The sequence below is a fragment of the Sinocyclocheilus anshuiensis genome, unplaced genomic scaffold (genome assembly GCF_001515605.1).
Source record: "Sinocyclocheilus anshuiensis isolate Anshui unplaced genomic scaffold, SAMN03320099.WGS_v1.1 scaffold1546, whole genome shotgun sequence".
Lineage (NCBI taxonomy): Eukaryota > Metazoa > Chordata > Actinopteri > Cypriniformes > Cyprinidae > Sinocyclocheilus > Sinocyclocheilus anshuiensis.
The window spans coordinates 343,987-366,951 of NW_015547737.1; the positions used below are offsets into that span (position 1 = coordinate 343,987).

The 22,965-nt window shown below is 34.9% G+C and overlaps 2 protein-coding genes across 4 annotated transcripts; one reads left to right on the plus strand and one right to left on the minus strand.

Moving 5' to 3' along the window:
* Window positions 1-1,873: 1,873 nt before the first annotated feature.
* Window positions 1,874-15,107, minus strand: LOC107704426 (uncharacterized). Of its 2 annotated transcripts, XM_016507348.1 has the most exons (10): window positions 15,045-15,107; window positions 12,472-12,579; window positions 12,064-12,393; window positions 10,652-10,771; window positions 10,190-10,251; window positions 9,936-10,014; window positions 7,672-7,718; window positions 3,402-3,470; window positions 2,737-2,871; window positions 2,451-2,532 (listed from the first exon to the last, which is right to left on the minus strand). In XM_016507348.1, the coding sequence occupies exons 2-9, from the start codon at window positions 12,497-12,499 to the stop codon at window positions 2,785-2,787; spliced, it is 822 nt and encodes a 273-aa protein (XP_016362834.1). In that variant the 5' UTR covers window positions 12,500-12,579; window positions 15,045-15,107; the 3' UTR covers window positions 2,451-2,532; window positions 2,737-2,784. The 2 variants fall into 2 exon arrangements, with proteins under 2 accessions (XP_016362835.1, XP_016362834.1); XM_016507349.1 differs by lacking the exons at window positions 7,672-7,718; window positions 9,936-10,014; window positions 10,190-10,251; ... (2 more) ...; window positions 12,472-12,579; window positions 15,045-15,107 and adding exons at window positions 1,874-2,095; window positions 3,840-3,897 and having other exon boundaries at window positions 2,438-2,532; window positions 3,402-3,734.
* LOC107704427 (vesicle transport protein USE1) lies at window positions 15,067-18,921 on the plus strand. 2 transcript variants are annotated; one of them, XM_016507350.1, is made up of 8 exons: window positions 15,067-15,246; window positions 15,555-15,604; window positions 15,815-15,893; window positions 15,983-16,135; window positions 16,312-16,327; window positions 16,410-16,440; window positions 16,528-16,690; window positions 17,865-18,921. In XM_016507350.1, the coding sequence occupies exons 1-8, from the start codon at window positions 15,145-15,147 to the stop codon at window positions 18,045-18,047; spliced, it is 777 nt and encodes a 258-aa protein (XP_016362836.1). In that variant the 5' UTR covers window positions 15,067-15,144; the 3' UTR covers window positions 18,048-18,921. The 2 variants fall into 2 exon arrangements, with proteins under 2 accessions (XP_016362836.1, XP_016362837.1); XM_016507351.1 differs by lacking the exon at window positions 15,555-15,604 and having other exon boundaries at window positions 15,135-15,246.
* The last annotated feature ends 4,044 nt before the right edge of the window (window positions 18,922-22,965 follow it).

Genomic DNA, 22,965 nt, shown 5'->3' on the forward strand with positions numbered 1-22,965 from the left:
ATAGAAATAGAACGTTCAAGGAAATGCTAAATCTAATTCTAGTAGGGAAGGAATCATTTTTAACTATTTGCAAATAATATTTTAAAGTATGCACACATTCACTCATTTGTATGCCTAATATGGCGAAAACACAAAATGTTACTTCACTTGTCTGGTCACGCTCAGTTTCAGGAATTACATGAATCACATATATGATGCCAAAACGGCCATATTTGTGGGGAAAAAAAAGGTAAGTAATTTGCATCACAGTATATTACCGCCTACTATGATTTGATTGGTCAAGACTCATATCAGTCATTTTGACGCTGAGACAGCGGTTAGACCGCTGAGGCAGATTAGACTGAAAATGTAACTGTTAAATACTTGTAAAAGTTCTCACAGATACAGATCGGTTATCCTATCAGACTTGTTTCCCTCAATGTCTGTGGTGGTTACGGCCCTGGTTGTGTATAGATGTACAAAAATGTACAAATGTAAGTGTAACCCAAATAAAAAAACTCCATCCTTCTCTTAAAACCAGTTTTAATGTGTTTGAATACAAGTGCACATTACAACACTTTACTGAGGAAAACCACTTACAGAAAGTTTAAAACACTTCTGATGTTTTTCCTGAAACAACGAGAATTGCATTGCAGCAATCTTGAACCCTTGACCTTTTAACTAGATTTTGATTTAATGTTTGTAGACATTTTGCTGTTGTTCTCGAGTTGTTCGTTTAGAAACAGGAATTGGCACTTTTACCAATCTGTGCAAATGGGTCTGGCTGCAGCTGGCGCTTGCACTCTCAGACGTGCATTCTCAGACTTGCACTCTCAGGCTTGCACTCTCAGACACTTTGTAATCGTTTAATCACCACCACAGCGTCTTGTCTCCATTGACAACACACACGATTTGTGTCGACTGCAAGTGACGTCGCAGGTAGTGGAGAGTGCAAGTGGCGATTGCAAGTGACTTCGTAATTTAGTTTATTTTTTCTTGTCTTCACCACCTGGCTACTGTTGTAAAATGTTGAGAGATTCAAACAAAAAGTAATCAATAAATAGAACAAAATAAAAAATAAAAAAGACTGCAAGTGACATCGCTAGCGGAAGTGCAAGTGTCTGAGAGTGCAAGCGCCAGCTGCAGCCAGACCCTTCTCAATCTGTGCACATGATACAAACGTGGTAACACTAGAGTCACTGTTGTCAGCATCTAGACTTAGCCTGTAGCCTGTATTTCTTGCCATCTTGTACTTCGTTCAACGTTGTATCATGATTAATGTTTCTGCACTTTTATTCAAGAACTTCCACTAGGGAAAAGTGGTTTTCTGACCTAGTATGATGGGTTTTTTTTGGGTACTTGTCAGCTGGTTAGATTTGGGAGACCAGCTAAACAACAGCTTGGCTGGGGTCCAACTAAATCATGTTAAAACAGCATGGTTAACCACATGAACTAAAAGATATTACAATCATTTAGCAACTTTGTTTCTCAAAAACTTCAATAATTTACTTTACAATAAACTAATTATACTTGTTAACATGAGTTAATTCATTACGTATCATTAACAATGAACAACAATGTTTACAGTATTTACTAATTCAGGTTAAATGTTAATTCATAAATATACTGATGCTGTTGATTTTGATTCTTACATTAATTTGATGGTAATTTGAAACGTTAAAAATGTATTTGTATATGTAGAATTAACATTAACCAGGATTAATAAGTATTGTCCATTGTGATTTAATGTTAACACATTGAACCTTATTGTAAACTGTAACCACATCAATCAAGATTGATCTGTTAAAATGTCTAAGGTACTTGGTAGCAACACACAACAAAATTATGTATTTTATAAATAAGTAAATAAAATGGTTTCATTCAAACGGTGATGGAAACACGACCTTTATAAAACATAATCCTACAACAAAAAAAAGGGTAGACTCACAGAAGGTGTCAAACTACCACATTAACAACTTTGTAGACTGCAAGATGTGTTGATCTCTGCTCGTGATGGTCTAGGATGTGGCTTTGGTTTCTGAAGAAGTGCATAAGTGCTGTTTATCTGAATGGAGTTTTCTCCTCTGGAATATGTGGACAGCTCGATTTCAGAATACTACGAGAACATAAAATAACGTGAAATAAGGCACTTTATAAACCTCTTCACCACGCATGTGAACAAGTTTGGTTGGTTTTGTTAAACATTTGTGAATTCGTTGAGCATCCAGTAGTTATTTTAGCTAACTCTGTGTTTCAAGGTTGCTTAAGATGTTTCGCAAAATGTCATGAGTTTTGAACTCTGAAGAATGTACATCATTTCACAACTAATGAGTTTCTAAAGACCTCCAGCTACTTGAGAAACGCTAGGAAGAACTTTAGTTGTTGCCGGGAAATTTGGGAAACATTTTGTACTATGAACTGAAATGGTGATTGAATCATTCAGCAATATAAGTCTTACCTGTGCAGTGTTTAAGTCCTCAAGCGACACTGGTTTGACATTCTGGGGTTGTTGTCGACTTTTTATTGGCTTCTTAAGTTTGAGCATTAACAGACCTGAAGTAACGCATTACATTTTGGTTGTTGTCATCATGAAATTAATATAATACACATACATAATGAAACAATACTTCAGTACATTTCAAAGAAACTCTTCATAAAGGAATACACTAAACTTAATTTCAATGAAACTGAGGAGATTCATTTGAACATTTGATCCTGTTTTTTGTACTTTCAACTTGATTGTATCAGATATCTCACCTATTATTGCAATAATCAGCACAATGTTCAATAGGAAGGATGTAATGGTCAGAATCCTGTGAAAATTGGGTGTTGTTTCACAATGTGTTTGATTATGATTGTTGCATTCTGTTTGATTTTGGTCATGGGCAGATTCTGTTTAAATAGAAGAATTGTAAGTTTTGTGCTTTTAGTGCCAAATATGATTAAAAACCTCTGATAAAGGTAAAAACACATTTATTTCAGTAATGCTGGGTACACATTATACAAGATAATCAGGCTGATTTTGGGCCGATTTCTCCCCTTCCGACAATCCTAGGTAAAGTCCCGATTATCTTGATGGTTCTAAAGATTATTTGATCAGATTTTCCTGTGGTGTGAGGTGTGTTAAGAGTGTCTGAATTTGCTCGGAAGAACGTCGGAGGCGACTTGTTGTTGCAACATGTTGAATATTTACGATCAGAAATCCTGATGTGTGGGGGGAACATCGCGGCACACCACACACTATAGGAGCAAAACGGTTAAATCTAGGATTTTTTGTCCTCATGTTTGTGGTCTCTCACATTTTGAAGATCTTATAAGATTTTAAAAATCTTTTAGTGTGTACCCAGCATAAACGTAGCTATAAACGTAGTATATTATAACACTTGATGTGTTAATCATAAATGTAATTTAGAAATACTTACCAGTAGTGTAAAGTCTGGTGCCATTGCTGAGCTGTAGAGTCGTGCCTGTTTTTGCACAATAATATATTCCTATTTCATTGATAGTTATGTTCCTAATAAATAAACGGCTAAAAGTTTGTAACGAACATTTGTCTTTAAATCTTTTATCATAAAACTGAGGTGTTGTAGATTCTGATGTGAACGTCCGCAGTATCAGCGCTGGAGAATCTGTCAGGTTCTGGAAAACCCAGTAAATATCTTTTACATCAATCAGACAGTCTAAAGACATGTTTTGCCCTAAATTCACCCGTTTAGAATTTAAACACTGTGCAGTTTGACACCACACCAGTAGAACTGTGAAGATAAAACACATATAGTAAAGCACAAAACTCTTGAAATCAATCTCGAAAACTATTCAGTCATGTGAAGAGCACTCTGAAATTACACGGAGTAACTTACAGAAGAGTAAAAGCGGCGTCGTCCTCATTCTGTGGTTGTTTTGCTCATATGCAGTAAGACGGTTAACTTAACTACGAATCTGAGCAGAAGTGCTAACACAGATGTGCAGAAAAAAAATCAAAGGAAACCACCAGACACCCTTGAAAAGAGGAAGTTGAACTTGCACTGACCAGACTGTTTACTGCTATTAAAGCATTTAAGAAGGTCAAAGTGCATGAGATAAAGTGTTTGATTTGGCGAAGTAACTTCAACTGTCAATAGGTTTTACTTTTGATTAATTAAATTGCTATAATATATTTATAATAATATAATATTATTAGCACCTGAACTATAGGTCTAATTGTGAAGCAGATTTTTTGTTTTCCAAGCAAAACTTCAGGCCAAACTTGTAAGCTAATGTGTGTGGGTGTTTTCTGACAGTGCCAGCATGTGGTTTTGCTGACCTAGTTTCACGCTAGCAAGTGTGGATTTCAGACATGTTAAAGGTGCAATAGGTGATTGTCTTGGTTGGTCTCTTTTTAAAGAAGACACTTTGCAGATTATTGTCGAAGTGAAACGTTATCAAATTTATATTATTACAAAAAAGTTATGGAAGTTTAAGTTTATGAAAATATAAAATGTAAAAATTTAAATATTCATATTTTATATTTAAAAATATATATTATGTAGCAGATGTCAAGCAGTACCCTCAGGACAGAAGCACGACCACACATGGATGAGATGAGTGATGGAATTTATTCCCCTTTAAAGAAGAGTAGTATGAGGCAAAATTAGTACAAACACACCGATAGGCCTACTCTCTCACTCCCGTGCTTCCCGTCTGCATTCACAGTGAGACTGAGCGCGAATGCTTAAAGGAGAAGCGATACCTCTTCCTAAGGTGCGCCACTAATTAAGACCCCACCTACAACAATTGGTAGGAACTCCCAACTGGAACCATTGAAACTAAACATGAATCGCAGTTATCAAAAATAAACATTAAATACAAGTTTTGATGAAGTTAACACTTTCAAAAAATATCGTTCAACACAAACAATATAAAATAAAATACTATAAAGTAAATTATATTAAATAAAATATAAAAGTCACAATCAATTGGCTACAATTACAAAGCATGTTTTACTCTAAAACTGCTAGAAAACTGCTTTGTGTTCCAAATTTGAGGTTGATATCTCAAAAAATGAGATTTTGTATGGGCGTAGTACCAAGCGTTTCCGCTAGATGCCGCCATCAAACCCCATTAGTAACCATATAAGGGCGCCTCCATTTCTATATATGGTTTGAGTGATCTGAAACATGTTTTTCCACTTTTCTCAATAATTATGAAGTAGACATCACATTCAGAAGTATTAAGGGCAGTATTTGATTTCAATTCAACGTCTAAAAAACACAAAGACATACGACGAGAACCTTAGACCTATGTTACAGTTCACGCTGCATCAAAAATGGAGAATCTATAGATTTTCCTTTATAGTCAAAACACTTTTAGACCTTTTTTTCCTCCAAAAATAGAATGGATGTTATCTTTTGAACAGTATGGTGACCCATACTTGGAATTAGTGCTCTGCATTTTACCCATCCAAAGTGCACACACACACCGTGAACACACACCCGGAGCAGTGGGCAGCCATTTATGCTGCGGCGCCCGGGGAGCAGTTGGGGGTTCGGTGCCTTGCTCAAGGGCACCTCAGTCGTGGTATTGAAGGTGGGAGAGAGCGCTGTACATTCACTCCCCCCACCTACAATCCCTGCCGGTACGAGACTCTAACCCACAACCTTTGGGTTATGAGTCCGACTCTCTAACCATTAGGCCACGACTTCCCCTAAAAGTAAAACTATAGCAAAAATACAAACGTATTGTCCATTTGTATTGTCATGTATCTTCGCAATGTGACCTGATGGTCGAAACGTTGTAATAAATCATTCTTATGGAGCAGTTATATCAGTGTGCGGACAATACTTTTGTATTTTTGCTATATCTTTTGAACACTTGACATGAAAATGAATGGAGGTTTTTACTGATTTTTCATGATTTCATATGTGCATCACTATTTCAAAAGGTCAGAACTCGCTCTCTGACTCTGATGAGTACTCTTCTTGCAGATTAATAAATTACAGTTGCTCTGTAAAATATTTAATAAATTACCAAATATGAAAACTAGAGTCTTTAGGCTTTCAAATGATATAGTTTGTCAAGATTACTTTAGGTTCAGACTAAGATATTACTGTTTAAAACATGTAACGACAAGTGGGCCCACCGGTGGGCCAGTGACAGTTAACAGGTATGCCATAGTCTTCTTAGCCGCATTGCTATTTCATACGCCTCTGGAACATGGATACAGATAACACTCCAAATAGTAGAGAGAACATCTGGCAATGTTCTCCTAAAGTTATGAACAAACATTCTTTTAGTAACATTAATAGAATGTTCATTCAAAGTTATGGTCTTTAATAACGTTCTAAAAACGTTAGCATAAAAATGCTATTTTTAACGCTAAACATTTTTGTTCTATAACGTTTTAGTTGGAGGTTTGTCTAATGGGTTTTTTTTTTACTACTTGTTTCAGAAAGTTCGGGAACATTCAAAAGGAACATTTCCCAAAATGTTGTCAAAATTAAAAAAATAAAATAATAATCCCTTAACATTTGAATGACCAAGATTTTTTTTGTTTAAACATTGAACATTTTGAACGTCCAGGGAACGTTAAGAAATAACGTTTTCCAATAACGGGAACATTAGCAAAACATTGTTATAACATATTTTTGTCAGCTGGGATGCAACATTTTATAGACACATAATAATAGTTTATACGGGCATTAGCCTACTCAAAAGCCTCAGAACCGAACTTGTGTAATTCAATAAAACTTGGTGTATTACATCTCAAACACATGAGGTAAATTTTTAACACGTTTATTAATTGTAGTCTAATATATTTTATTGACAAATATCCGGATCAGTCTGAGTGATGTGTACTTAAGTTTACTTGTGCTACTTAAATCAGCAGGTAGAGGGCGCTGTCACCATTTAAAGGCAAGTTTTGATGCTAAAACCTACATTCTCTCCGAGATAAAACATTGCTCTGTTTGTATACATGTAAACAAACTTATATAGAAGATATCCGAGTCGAAAAAACATGAAAGTATACTTTTCAGTTAATAAGCAGCCCGCGACTAGAAGAGAACGAGCGCATCATGACTCTGCAGCTGCGTGAGCGACTCTACTGTTAAAAAAATCAATTTTCTGTCTATAATAAAATATTTATTTTTTCTGTGGAATACAAAAACACGTGGTGGGCAGAATGGCAGTCTCATGAATGAATGATGACAGGATAATTTATTTTTGGGTGAACTAATCTTTATTCATTATCTATACTACTACTAATAATAATATTCAGACCACTAAAAACAAGTTATTATACAGAACTTGTATTAACATTTATCAAGGCAAGAACAAAGAGAAGCTATTCTGAAAAGAGCTTGAGAATTTTGCAAACAGCAAAAAGCAAGCCAAAATATTTTATTTTCATTATTTAGCAGAATATATTTCTATTAGACTGTATGATTTACACTTGATTATGTTTGTCTAGGTTTTGTTTTGGGATTTTTGAAATGGAACAAAAGTGAAACTCCACTTCAGAAAACTACAGAAGGGTGGTAGTTGCTAATCTCATATATTTATATATAGGCTCTTTCATCGTATAAGAGATGCTGTAGATTCGGATGTGAAAGCTCGCAGTATCAGAACTGGAGAATCTGTCAGTTTCTGGAAAACCCAATAAATGTCTTTTACATCAATCTGACAGTCTAAAGTCACATTTCCCGCTAAATTCACCTGTTTATCAGTTAAACTCTCTGTAGTTTGACACACCAGCAGCAGACCTGCACAGAAACACACAGAACATTCAAAATAATGTGTTGAATTTTACATTGTAAACAATGTTCTAAAACTATCCAATCAAGACAACATCATTAAAATCATAAAAACTGAGTAACTTAAACTTACCAAAGAGTAAAAGCTGCACCGTCCTCATTCTGTGGTTGTTTAAATGATGTGCATTATAATAATGCAGGCCAATCTGAGCAGAAATGCTTCTGCAGAATAAAAGAGGAAACCAGCAAGAACACTTAGCGAGGAAGTGGAACAGATGTGAAGATTATTAGAGGCCCATGCGCTGATGTTTTCCATAAGGTGTGACTTTGTACACGAACTTGACATATCAACCAGACCAGAGTTGAAGCCAACTAACCCACAGCTGTGAGAAAACAGACTCAGAGCGGACGACTGCAGCAAGACAGTGAAAAACATTGCATTAATACATTAAACAAAGAGAAACCAGAAGACTTACTGAAGTTTAATCAGTCAAATATACATACAGTAGGCCTATTTATTGACATTGGAAAATGTTATCCTTATCTCATGAACTTACAATCTGGATAATAACACCACACACACATTTTAGAGCAAACAAATTAGCATTTATATGTGCTCATTATATATTACAGTGAGCACAATAAATTAAATGGTAACACTTTACAATAAGGTTCCATTAGTTAATGTTAGTTCATGTATTAACAAACAATGAACAATACATTTATTACATTATTTATTCGTCTTTGTTAATGTTAGTTAATGAAAATACAGTCGTTCATTGTTCATGAACATTCAACACGTGCCGGTCATAATACAAACAGAACAAGATCTTGCATGAACTTAAACTTACAGCAGAGTAAAAGCTGCACTGTCCTCATTCTGTGGTTGTTTAACTCAAATGCAATAAGATGGTTAACTTTACTGCGAATCCAAGTGGAAGTGCAGCAGAACTTACGAAGAAAAAAGAAACCACTGTGGTTGAACTTGAAATGGCTGGACAATTTGTGGTCATTAAAGGAATAGTTCACCCCAAAAAGAAAATGTGATGAAAATGAACTCATCCTCAGACCATCCAATATGTAGATGAGTTTGTTTCTTCATCATAACAGATTTGGAGAAATGTATATGAACATTGCATCACTTGCTCATCAATGGATCCTCTGCAGTGAATGGGTGCCGTCAGAATTAAAACAGCTGATAAAAACATCACAATAATCCACAAGTAATCCACACCACTCCAGTCCATCAGTTAATGTCTTCTGAAGCGAAAAGCTGCATGTTTGTAAGAAACAAATCCATCATTAATACGTTTTTAACTTCAAACCATTGCTTCCAGAAAATACGAGTGCTCTGTCCTGTTTTCTCCAGTGAAAACGTCATCTTGTCTGAATCAGGAGAGAAATATGTACAGATCAAGCACCGTTTACAAGTCAAAACAGTTCTAAACAAATATGTCAGTGGATTTTGGTGTGGGATGGAGTTTTTCATTGAAGGAAGTGTTATTTTTATTTGCCAGAAACAACATTTTGAAGTTAAAACACCCTAATGATGGATTTGCTTCTTAAAAACACATCTTTTCACTTCAGAAGATGTTAATCGATGGACTGGAGTGGTGTGGATTACTTGTGGATTTCTGTGGTGTTTTTATCAGCTGTTTGGACTCTCATTCTGACGGCACCCATTCACTGCAGAGGATCCATTGGTGAGCAAGTGATGGAATGCTACATTTCTTCAAATCTGTTCTGATGAAGAAACAAACTCATCTACATCTTGGATGGCCTTAGGGTGAGTTCATTTTCAGCCATTTTTTTATTTTTGGGTGAACTATTAAGATCTATATGAGATAAGATCTCAAATCAGTCAAAAATGTCTTGTTTGTTACATCCAGATGTGACATTCATTGTCACATGATTAATCAAGAGAACCGAATGGACTAATTACTGACACTGCATCCCATTACAATCAGATCTGATTTTAGCAACTCAGAAAGAGACATAAACAAACAATCCAAAACATTACAAAGTTTATTTATTAACGTTATTACCAGTATAAAACTTGATGGACATTTTAATTGCTGACAGATTTTAGTCATGTTTTATTATGAACAGACAAAAGCAAATCATTATTTCTTTACATTATCAAGCAGCACAGAATGTTGATCATTTAAAGCAAACAGAAATAAATCAACACAATTTCTCAGTATAAAGCTGTTTCATATACAGGACCTCTGATATTTGGCAGCACCTCTAGATATTCAGGATCTGTTTTTCCTCTGTTACTCTCACGAAACTTCATAGTAGAAATCTAAACGAATGATAAAAAACCATTTATCAAAACAGCTCTTCATGTTTACACATTCATTTTTTAAAGAACATTTTTTTTTTTTCTGTATTGTTGCTCAGACTTTTGTGAGCTGGAATATAAAACGTTTGTCATAATAACCGATTTTTAGCATAAACAGCAATAAGAGCTGTCTTACCTGATGACCATTGACATATTCAGGAATGTTCTTAGATAGTTTATGGTTCATCATTAATAAACCTGAAATAGCACAATAATATTTGATTAAATGCAGCTAAATTCATCAATAAATGTAATACAAACTAAAATGTATTTAAATATTATATGTATGTATAATGAATTATTATATACTGTATATAATTTATAATATATTAATAATATATAATATATAATATATAATATATAATATATAATATATAATATATAATATATAATATATAATATATAATATATAATATATAATATATAATATATAATATATAATATATAATATATAATATATAATATATTAATAATATATAATAATATATAAATAAATATATTATTATATATATAATATATTTAATAAATAAATGTAATTTTTAAATGACAAGTTTAGTGGTTGGTTTAAATATATTATGATCTTGACTTTTTTACTCACCTATAACTGCAGCAAACAGCACAACAGTCAACAGGCTGAACATGATGATGAGAATCTGAAGTGCTGTCTGATCTTGTGCTGGATTTTTTTGCTCTGGTTCATTGTGACTTTGGGGGGATTCTGTTTTTGAGAAAAATATCATGTTTATCTTTTACAGGTAAAGTAACATATAATATTTGTATAAGTGAGTGAAGTGACATGTGGCCAAGTATGGTGACCCATACTAGGAATTAGTGCTCTGCATTTACCCATCCAAAGTGCACACACACAGCAGTGAACACACACACACACACCGTGAACACACACCCGGAGCAGTGGGCAGCCATTTATGCTGCGGCGCCCGGGGAGCAGTTGGGGGTTCGGTGCCTTGCTCAAGGGTACCTCAGTCGTGGTATTGAAGGTGGGAGAGAGCGCTGTACATTCACTCCCCCCACCTACAATCCCTGCCGGTACGAGACTCGAACCCGCAACCTTTGGGTTATGAGTCCGACTCTCTAACCATTAGGCCACGGCTTCCCCAGTCGTGTGATGATTATTAGAAGAAGAAAAAAAAGGCTATGGATTCTTGCCATTTAGATATTTATTTTGAATAAATTTGTTGCCAGTAATTGTGCAGTGGTGTGCAGTCTGGTGCAATCGCTGTCATCTTGAGACATTTCTTTTCGAAAAGCATTAGAGAAAAGAATGAATTTATTGTTTGGATAGTACACTTTTTAAATAAAGGACATTCATTCTTTAAATTTAGATCGGAAACAATTTTGCATAAATATAATTTCATAAATAACAATAATAATAGAAAAATTATTATATGATATAGCCTAGGCCTACTGATGCTTCTACTAACAATAATAACATAGAAATCAGATGTATAATTCATTCATTGATAACCTAGGGTGCGTTTCCCGAACAACGCAGTAGCTCATAATACAATGTGTTGTTGGAGAAACAAGTCACGACTGTTTCACGAAAACGTAGAAATGTCGCACATCTGGCCTTCGAAACACATTGCTAAGAACTGACGTTAATGGCGTCAAGCAGCTGGTGGAGTGATAACTTCTGCTAAATAATCAGTTCAAGGTCAAAGTAATCTCAAATTATTGCTGTAAATAACGAACTTTGCTATTTTCGTTCTCGGTTATTTTGCAGTTCTTCAGAAACGCCGATTGGATTCTCTTAACAAACTAAGACGCAGAATGAATGGAATGAAAGATAGATTATACTACATGTTAGGTTGCTTCATTTGCTCAAGTGCTTGATTTATTTAAGTCCACATGTCATACTAACAAGAAATTAGGCCTATGCTTCTAACAACAGGTAGAGAGCTCTTAAGTCATAAATATTAACATTAATATGAATATTAATATTAATAATGTAGATCTTAGTTATTAAATGTATCGCAGTTTCTCACTTACCAGAGGTGTGCAGTCTGGTACCATTACTGACCTCTAGATACCAGCCTGGTTTTATACAGTAATAAATTCCTAAATCATCAGCACTGACATTATTTATAAATAAGCGGCTGCAGCCTCCCTCTGAATATTTGCTGATGAATTTTGTGTTGTAATATTCCACCTGTTTAGGTGGTCCAAAAGTTCGCAGTATCATCTCTGGACGAGCTGGTAGTTTCATCACAAACCAAATAATGGCTTTTAATCTGAACTCACAGGCTAAAGTCACATTCTGTCCTAAAACCAGCCGTTGATCAGTGAAAGCTTCTGTGGTTTGATTCCACACAAACAGACCTGAACAAACAGAAAACAGATCATTCAGATCATCTGATCATGACAGAATCACACTGAATCACACAGAAATAAACTTACAGAGGAGTGAAAGCAACAGCGTCTTCATTCTGTGAGCTTGTTGAACGTGTGTGTTCAGGTTTGTTGGTGACTTTTATAACATTTCATAGAGGAAGTGCTACTGCTGAGCTGCAGAAAATACCAAATGAATCAGATGAAATGATGCAAGTTCAACTTATACTGGCCATGCTGGCTCTTGTTGTTTATTTACTGCTATTGGTTGAAGTGTAATAATGCCTATTTTGGAAAAGTCAGGCCCAAATATGCTAAATAAAATGTTATTTTGGTTTTAATGAATCTAATACAGAATTAAGGAAGTTGCCAAAATATACTTTTTCTTTAGGAATGGGTGTATACCATGGGTTTGCATCATATCCTGAAGATTCATCGAGTTCTTGTTATATAGAAGTTAAAAAATAACTTTCCAGTTATGGTTGCTGTCTTTACTTATACCAGACCAAATAAAGTGATACATGATGAACACATAAAAAGTCTACACACTCTTGTTTAAATGCCAGGTTTTTGAGATGTAAAAAATGAATCTGAGATAAATCATGGCAGATCTTTTTTCTGTGTGTTTATAAGAAACACATACATCATTAAGACACTTTTAACTTTAAACCGTTACTTCTGTACAAATATAATCAATATTGCTTTCACCAGTGAAAAAGTCCATCCTCTGGTGTCTTCTCACATCAAAATCCATGTATTTGTTTAGAACTGCTGGACTGTTCTCACTTGTAAACAGTGTTTGTTCTGTGCAGATTTCTCTCCTGATTCATTCGAGATGACTTTTTAATGGAGGAAGTGTTATTATTGGATTATGGACTCGTATTTTGGCCAGAAGAAACAGTTTTAAGTTAAAAGCGTCTTAATGATAGTTTTGTTTTTTAGAAGCACGCAGCTTTTTGCTTCAGAAAATATTAATTGATGGACTGGAGTGGTGTGGATTTTTGTGATGTTTTTATCAGCTGTTTATTGGACTCTCATTCTGACGGCACCCATTCACTGCTAGGATCCACTGGTGAACAAGTGATGGAATGCTGCGTTTCTCCATCTTTTTGAGGCTATGTTTACACTAGTTCGTTTTTGTTTTAAAACGCATAACTTTTGCTACGGTTAGCCCACGCCTGTCGTTTACCCCCAGCGTTATCGACCCTCGCTGCAAACCCCGTTTTAGTTTGAAAACTCCGGGGTTGCGTTTCAGTGTAAAGTTGTAAACGGACCAAAACATTGAGAAAACGGCTCTGGTTGCACCTGCATGAATGGTCATGTGATATGCGTGTTCGGTTGTGTAGTGTGGACGGAGATCGTTTCTGAAACGCAGTGAGATCGCAAGTGTAGACGAGCATCGCGAAAGTGCACTAGTGTAAACAGGGCCTGAATGAAAACACAGCAGCAGTCTATCAGCTTAGCACGTTTTGTTTTTCCAATTTTTTTGTTCAACTCTTTCTTGTAGAATGGCTTCAGATTGATCAGGGGGATCTTCTATGCAGTCATCCCACAAGTTTTTCCTATTGGAAATAGCACTGGACTTTTACTTGGCCGATCTGAAACATTCTTCTTTTTCTGAAAATGTTGTATTATTATATATTTACTTGATTTTGAATACATTTTCAAAGCATCCGCTCCTGCGTAACCTAGAAAAACTCTTCATTTGTCACTGTGAACTGTGTGTAAAACTGGAGAATGTAGATCCAGAGATGAGATCATTCTATAGAGGACAACCAATCACATAAATAAACATAGACATTAAAAAGTGGATTCATTCTTAAAGTAAATTAATTAAAAAAAATGGTTTAGTTAATATAAAGCTTTATTGACATTTAACTATAGACATTTTATGGTGTTTTTTATTATGAATAGACAAAAGCAAATCATAATTTTATTACTTTTGTTCAAGCAGCACAATGATCATCTGAAGTAAACAACAATAAATCAACACAATCTCTCAGTATGAAGCTGTCTGGCTGAACTTCTAGATATTAAGGATCTGTCAGTGGGATCTGAGGAGGAGCAACAGTGCTGCTGGTCTGAATGGATGTTATTCCTCTGTCACACATCTACAAAAAATAATAAATACATACATACATACATACATTAGCTGTGATGTATATTCATTGCTGTATATTCTGTTTTTATACAGTAATAAATTCCTAAATCATCAACAGTGACAATTATTGATTATTAATTGGCTCCTGTGTCCCTCTAAATATTTGTTGTGGGATTTTTCATTATAATAATAAGTCTCTTCAGATCAAGTTCGCAGTATCATTACTGGACGAGCAGGTTGTTTCTAGTATCAGTTTTTAGTAGGGTTTTTATTTATTTGTTTGTTTTATTTTTTGCGTATTGTAAACCATAACCACAGTTTTACTATGGTTTAACTTTAGTAACCATGTTTTTTTTTTCTTTGCAGTAAAACCATGGTCAATTTTCGTAAGGGAAGAGATATCATCACGGGGGATATTTAATTAGCTTTTTTTTCTCTGCTTGAATTATTTCTCTGCTATGAATATCAACGTGTTACAAGTACACGTGTTTTGTATGTTTATTTTTAAATGTTTAATACATTTGCAGACGTTATTGCCAACCGCTCCTGCGTAAGCAAGAAGGACTCTTCATTTGTCGCTCTGTTCCGGTTCCGCCTTGCTGTCTGTAAAACCCGAGCGACTTCCGGTGCGAGCGGCAAATATGGCCACGTCCAGACTAGAGACCAATTTTATCAGGTTATTATCGCGCTGTGAATCTCTGGCTTCAGAGAGGAGAAATGAGACAGAATGGAGACTGGAGAAGGTAATGTTTAACGACACTGCATTTACGTTTGCTTCTGTGCTTTTGAAGTAAACGTTTATATTTTACACAAGAGAATATTCTGCATGATACAACAAATATTGCCAGCGTCATATATATATATATATATATATATATACACATACACATATATATATATATACACACATACACACACACAGCATGCATTCAGTTAATGTCTTATTTGCTTCCTGTTTTTGCTGTGGATATTTTTACAATTCAATGCAATATCCTCTCTATCATTTTTAGCAGAAAATCATATTTAATAGATTTACATTTGTCTGTTCAAGTACGTTGGTGCTCTTGAGGAGATGCTTGTTGCCCTTAAAAAGAGTCCCAGGTAATTTTGTATAAAATTACAGGCATTAATGAATCATATATCTTTAAAAAGTGTTAAAATAATAAACCATTTCAACACCTATTACGTGAAAATGAAATATATGAACCTCAGAGTGATGTTGAGATAAAACGGCTAATGGTGTTTCTCCTACACCTGTGATATTATAAACAGATAGTGATGTAGATGATGAGTCCTGATTTATTCCCTCAGCAAACCAACACCGGAAATACTGACGGATTATAACCGCAAGGTGGACTTCCTCAAGGGTCTCTTAGAGGCAGACAAACTGGTCAGTCGTTATAGTCACCACATGCTCAATGACAGTCAAATGAGTCACGGTTCTATGATTGTTAGTAGAAACGCTTTGTTTGTTTCTAGCCGTCTCCAGCAGAGAAGGCTCTAGCCAATCAGTTTCTGGCTCCTGGTCGGACGCCTACGATATCCAGCGAGAGAACGCCGGCCAGTAAGACGGTGCACATTCAGAGCAAAGCGCGATGTGCTGGAGATATGAGGAAGGAGCTGATGAGCACCGTACGACTCTTTTCTCTTTCAACTGCGCTTTTTAGATATTCATGTTTTTATGGTATGTTTTTATCTTATAGAATTTGCTTGTTTGAGACAAAAATACTGATTAAGCAAATTATTTAGCATTTTTTAACAGTGTGAAAATGTACATTTTTACTGACTCTTTATTCTGTTCTTAACAGGGTGTATCAAATTCCGGTAAGTTTTATATTTTTATGCTTCATTTTAATAAATTAAATTTCATATCTGAATCATGCCCTTTTTTGTTCTTCATGGTTAGGTTCATTGGAGACAGATCTCAGACACAGAAAGTAGGTGGCGCTCTCTCTCTCATTGATTTTCTGTGTGAACGTGTCACTGGTATCTACAGTATTCAGTTTTGTCTGCTGTATTTTCAGGAGTATTCCTGTAGATGAGCGGCAGTCGACAGCAGAGCTGGACGCTATTCTACAGCATCATAAAAACCTGCAGGAGAAACTGGCTGATGACATGCTGAATCTCGCTCGCAACCTCAAGAACAACACACTCGCGGCCCAGAACATCATCAAGCAGGATAACCAGGTCTGATGCTTTTCTCTCTACACAGCTGTAGTTAATCTGGTGTTTATATATACGACGTAAAGTGCATATTTATGACAGTAATGCCCATCCTCTGAGAGCAGAGAATGTAACACTTTAAAAAAAAAAAGTGTGTACATCTTTTAATCAACAACATATTTTTTATCATTCTCATTCTTGATTGACAGTCAATTCTTGTTACTGTAAAATAGGATTTTTCCCCCCAATTTCATTTAAAAACAACAGCATTTTTTAATATGTGCTTACAATAATAATAATAATTTATTATTATTATTATTGGGTTGTTGATAATTATATTATTATATTCTAATTATAAAATAATTCAGTTGATAATATGTATATATTATATTACATTACAATTATTGTTATTGATAATTATATTATATTAATAAAATGTTATTATTAATGTTATTACATATTTATACTATATATTACTGTAATATAGGAATTTTTTGCACCCAATCTAGCAAAGTGGTCACCATTTATCTGCCTCAAATTAATTATTGCCAGCTCAAAAGAATAAAACAAATGTTGGTTGTAATAATTTTAAAAACAATTTTTTTTTTGCAAAGCTAAAGAACAACACAAACGACTTTATATTCTATAAATATATTTGTATTCCTTGTTTGCACCAGCTTCATGCTTTTATTATTTTTAAATCAGCATATTCAAATGTATAATAATATTAATAATAATAATAATTATTATTATTATAAAATAATGTTATTTACATTTCATATTATTTTATTTAATATAATAATAGTCTTGTAATGTAATGTAATATTATATTGTATTATTATTATTATTTCATTTTTTTGTGAAAATCACCACATTAATGAGCATTTACAAATGTAAAGTAGCAGCTTGAAAAGACTGGTTTATTCAAATGAATTAGTGATTTATCTGTTGTGTGACCACTAGAGGGAAGCAGTGTATTAGCGTTACACTAATTATTGAGCTTTCAAACATAAGTGTGCTGTTACTACAGCAACATGGCATTACAAAACTCTATAGAAACTAATATGAGCTTTTTTTTAATGACTTTATCAACACAGTGCCATTAAACTCTAAACCTTTAACATACTCCGATTAAAAGGTTTCTGTTGAATCTCATAGCAGTTAACAGACTGTAAACGTCTCTCTTCCTCCTCTTCAGACTCTCACTCAGTCTATGCGTCAGGCCGACATGAACTTCGAGAAGCTGAAGACCGAGTCAGAGCGTCTGGAGCAACATGCCAAGAAATCCGTCAACTGGTTCCTGTGGCTGATGCTCATCGTCGTCTCCTTCACGTTTATCAGCATGATCCTCTTCATAAGACTGTTCCCGCGACTCAGATGATGTTAATCATCATTAGAACAGCTAGATTTAATTTATATATAACAACAGGTTTACATAGACACTAGGCAATAGTAATAAAGATGATTGAAATCCTCGATTATTCAGTCAGTCAGTCCTGCGAACATTTCCAGTACCTGCATGCCATTGTTGATGTCATAATGAATTCACGCCGAATCCCTGTGAATGACGTCTTGAATCCTCTTGTAGACTATTTGTTCGAATGTTCGTTAAAATGAATGGTAGCCTATTTGAACTATAAACTGTTTGTCAGTCATTTAAATACGTAACCTGACGCCAAACATTCTTAATACTAATTTTGAGACCGGCATTTTCGTCTTTTTAAAGATGCGTTTAAGTTTTCGCTGAATTGTCTTCAGTTCCAACAGGTTTATAAAATATTGCTTAATATACTATATTTTGACACTATATACGAGCATTATAATGACTGGATGAAAACAGTTTCATCCAGCTTTATCTGAATTTAGTCGCTTTCTCACGTACGGTCGCTATAAAAGGGGACCGAGCTGTTTTAAGGTCCGGTTGACTTGTCCAGACTCGCCTTGTCAATCAGGAAATGTTCTGGCAAACAGCAGGAAGTATTTTTGCCCGTCAGAAGCACAGATGGAGACTGTCTTCTCCACTCAGAGAGTAAATGGCCCATATTTAGCTGCTAACTATCTATTTGTGCTTGTTCCCTATATATACCCAGCACTTGGACCGAACTGAGAAAGTCAGATTTTTGAGTGTTTATCTCGCAATTCTGACTCCCCTCCCCCATAAAAACTCACTTTCTTCATCGCAAGTCCGAGTTTTGAGTTCGTACTTCTCAAAATAATGTTTTGTAGTAATCTATATTTAATTGAATTATTTCTTTTTAGGCCTAAACAATAGTTTTATATTTTCGCATGTCACCTTTTAGCCTAGCTATATTTTTCTAAAAATTAAACTTTGATGAATAGCATGTGTAAACATGCCCCACTATAATAAATGAACTGTATTTTTCCATAACTCTTTCTGTAGCCTAATAGCCTACTTCGAGTTTTGTGATACAAAAATTGACATTAAAAACGTAACATGAGAAGTAGCCTATTCACATGGTTGTAGGCAGTGTTGGGGAAAGTTACTTTTAAAAGTAATTCATCACAATATTGCGTTACTTCCTAAAAAAAGTAACTAATTACGGTACTTAGTTACTTTTTGTTGAAAGTAATGCATTACGTTACTTTTTAAATCTGGGCAGGGCTTGCTTGTTTGCTTTTAATATAAAAAAGTTCGATTTTTGGAAAATGTAAAAGCCCTCTCACACCAAAAGCCTCAGGCTGAAGGAAATGTAAATTCACGTCTGTACAGTAGAACGCAGAAGAAGAAAGTTCAACACTCTTCAGCAATAAAAAAGAAGAAGAAGAAATGTTAGCTTTTGTAATTTTTGCTTATTAGTATGGTTGAATTGGATCATCGAAGGTCAGCAGCAAATTGGTTAATAAAATGGGATTAAATACATAAAGGATATTTGTATTATTTAACATATTTAATTATTGCAGCTTTGCGTCATATTCTGAGTTGCTTTTAACTGTTTTTATTAATTTTGAGGAAAACTAAATCTGTTTTTTTTTTGTGAGTAAGATGAATTAAAGCATGTTCACATTTATTCTAGAACTAAAGTAACATCTTACTCCCGATTTCTCTCAACATGGGCACAGGAGAGCTTTCAATCAATAAATGGGGAAAAAAGTAACTGCCGTTACTTATTTGAAAAAGTACCTCAGATATTTTCTTGTAAATTAAAAAGTAATGCGTTACTTTACTAGTTACTTGGGAAAAGTAATCTGATTCCATAACTGGCGTTACTTGTAATGGGTTACCCCCAACACTGGTGGTAGGAATGACAACTGCGTTTTCTCAGGAAATATTAGGCCTACGTCTTTCAAAAAATATTTTATGTTCAGAAAAAATGCTGATGTACATGGAAATGTATGTACTTTGGAATCACATGTTCTTTACGACCCCTGTCGCTGTTAGCTCAGCAGTCCCCTAATGCATCATAAATCATTGTTACTCTGACACGAGACTCCTGTGGACCCAAAGGCCTAATTTTCCAAACCAGGTTGATCCACCTTTGAAGTTAAGCGAGCAGATAAAGCAGCCGTGAGTTTTAATTTCGCGGTTCCTGACAGGGAAAGCTGTGATCCGGCTGGAAGGTGGCAGGTTAGCTGGGGTGAAGGGATTGACCGACAGCTCCACCCGGCCGCGGGCCTCGGGGGAACACAGCAGGTGCTGCAAAGTTCCTGGAAACCGCTCAAGTTCACAGAGATTAAGACACAATAAAGCCGCCTTCTCAGGAGATATTTAACCGTAAGCTTTTACTTGATTAACACGAACAAAAAAATGAGTGTCATTTTTGATCACGATTGAGAGAGCGCGCTCAGCGCTGCCAAAACCGATGCTTGTATTCAGCATGTTGTATCTTCTCAAGGTCGATTCTAACGTCATTGTTTTGTTCCACATGAAGACATGAAGGTCAAATGTGTCCGACGAATGGAAACAGACAAGTTTGTACACATATTTCACAGCTCTGATATTTGGCTCGCTTGTGAGTCACGTACTGAGTCAAGACATTTTTATGTCGGGTTTATGTTAAGTTTTGAAGTCGGTGAATAAGTAAAGACAGTACTGTGGTGTGCGGGGGGCGGAGGGCTTGTTTTAAACAAAGTTGTTGCAACATGCCCCAGCAGGAAGAGCAGTGTGGGAAACGCTCTTCTGCTTTGATCCTCGGCTGCTCCTCGCAGAAGGAGCCAGTATAATTATGCCGTAGGTCCTCCAGGATGGGTGGTATGGGGGATCTGCACTCCTGTAAACACTAATGGTGAGCAACACGCAGGAAGTTGTTCAGGAAGCTGTTTGGTTACCTGGTTTCTCAATCTTTCCTCCTTGGTGTTGTGGTAAATAACCTCTTCTTGTTTTGAGACTGTGGTGGCCATGTGTACTCGGGTATATCTTGAGACCGTTTTGTTTATGGTAATGTTTAGGTAAAATTTTAGATGATAGATAAATAGGAAAACACCATATATAGAAAACTGAAATAAGTTGCTAAAACCCGCTGGCATGTGCTGCCAACATGTTTCTATTTATATAGACAGCTCCCCATCAAGCCACAAAAAAAAAAAAAAAATTTGCAGCGGTTTGCTAATCGTTTAAAATCATCACAACTTCTAAATGTGTTCAAACATCTTGCAAACTGATCAGAAGTTGTCTTAAACGAATAATACCCGAAAAATGAAAATTTGCTGAAAATGTACTCACCCTCAGGGCATCCAAGATGTAGAGGAGATCGTTTCTTCATCAGATTTGGAGAAATATATAGCATTACGTCACTTGCTCAGCAACAGATCCTCCGCAGTGAATGGGTGCCGTCAGAATGAGAGTCCAAACAGCTGATAAAAACATCACAATAATCCAGACTCTCATTCTGACGGCACCCATTCACTGCAGAGGATCCTTTGGCTAAATTTCTCCACATTTGTTCTGTTGAAGAAACAAGCTCATCTACATCTTGGATGGTGGTGGGTAAATTCTCAGCAAATTTGTATTTTTGGGTTAACAATTTCTTTAAAATGCTTCAACTAACCAAAGAATATAAAAACAACTCACTTGATACCAAATAACTAATATTGCTCTTTTATATGCATGAATGAAAGCACTCATAATTTGACGTGGCAAGTATTCAAATACACTTTATAAGGAGTGTCTAAACAAACATTGGTGTAGCTATAGACATCAGATCCATTCATTCTTCTAATACAATGTCAATATCCCACTGGCAAAAATCTCTCGTTATTGACAAAGGGAATATTGACAAATCAATATTTGCTCCGTCAATGTTTATTAATAGTCATTTGACATTTGCTTGTGTGTTTCTTTTAGTTATGGCTTAAAGGTCCTTGCGCAGGTGTGGCCCATAAATCAATAGCAGTATTCCTTTTCTTCTTCTTCTTACGTATCTGTCACACACTAATTTATTTAAATGTATTTATATTTTGCACAGGAAATGACATGTGCGTTCAGCGTCTGACAGGTGTGTATGTGGCTGAGTTGATAAAGGGGGACGACAGTAATCTGATCACAGAAATCATTTTGGATTACTGATGCTGCTGTCAGTAAATGAGCTCTTGTATAACAGATAAATTAATCACAGCTTTAAAGCAAGCGAGATGTTCCGTTCCTGTGTGCTTTCACAGATTAACTTGTCCAATTACATTACAGTTGTGTTTTAAATAGGTGCCTTCATGCAACACTCATTTCAATAGTGATCAATGGCAAATCACTGACTTTAATGCAACTTGTTAGTACATTATAGTCATCACGAACAAGTCACATTTCAGTGAAATCACCATCACAAACTTTGCATCAAGTTCAAGGTTCTCCTCTTGCTTGAACTATATTTGAACAAATAATATAATATAATATAATATATGCTTTTTAAACCATAAAAATTTTAAACGTCCATGTTTAATGTCAACTACACATTAAATACATATATTTACATTCATTATTAAATCCATATAATTAAAAATGCTAAATAATTATAAATAAATTCTCAGTTTTAATGTTAAGCTTTACACAATGCAAGACCATAATATAATATAATATAATATAATATATTTTAAACCCAAACATAACATTTGTCCATGTCATTTGTCAACTAACAGTAAATACATAATTAAATTCATATGATTGAAAATGCAAAATTACTAAATTAAATTATATAAAATATTGCATGGATTCAGATTCTAAGCCTCAAAATTCTCAGTTTTAAAGTTTTAAATACAATGGAAGGGTGATAATATAATATACTTTTTTTTTTTAAATCATTAGAAATTTGTCCATATCATTTATTAACTAATATTAGATATATTTATTT

Coding starts and splice junctions, on each gene's coding strand:
- LOC107704426 (XM_016507348.1), bottom strand. CDS start 12,499: ATGAAGACGCTGTTGCTTTCACTCCTCT. Junction 10,772..12,063: donor TACCAGACTGCACACCTCTG/GTAAGTGAGAAA, acceptor TCTCAAAAACAG/AATCCCCCCAAAGTCACAAT. Junction 10,252..10,651: donor GCTGTTTGCTGCAGTTATAG/GTGAGTAAAAAA, acceptor GTGCTATTTCAG/GTTTATTAATGATGAACCAT.
- LOC107704427 (XM_016507350.1), top strand. CDS start 15,145: ATGGCCACGTCCAGACTAGAGACCAATTTTATCAGGTTATTATCGCGC. Junction 15,605..15,814: donor GCCCTTAAAAAGAGTCCCAG/GTAATTTTGTAT, acceptor TTATTCCCTCAG/CAAACCAACACCGGAAATAC. Junction 15,894..15,982: donor TCTTAGAGGCAGACAAACTG/GTCAGTCGTTAT, acceptor GTTTGTTTCTAG/CCGTCTCCAGCAGAGAAGGC.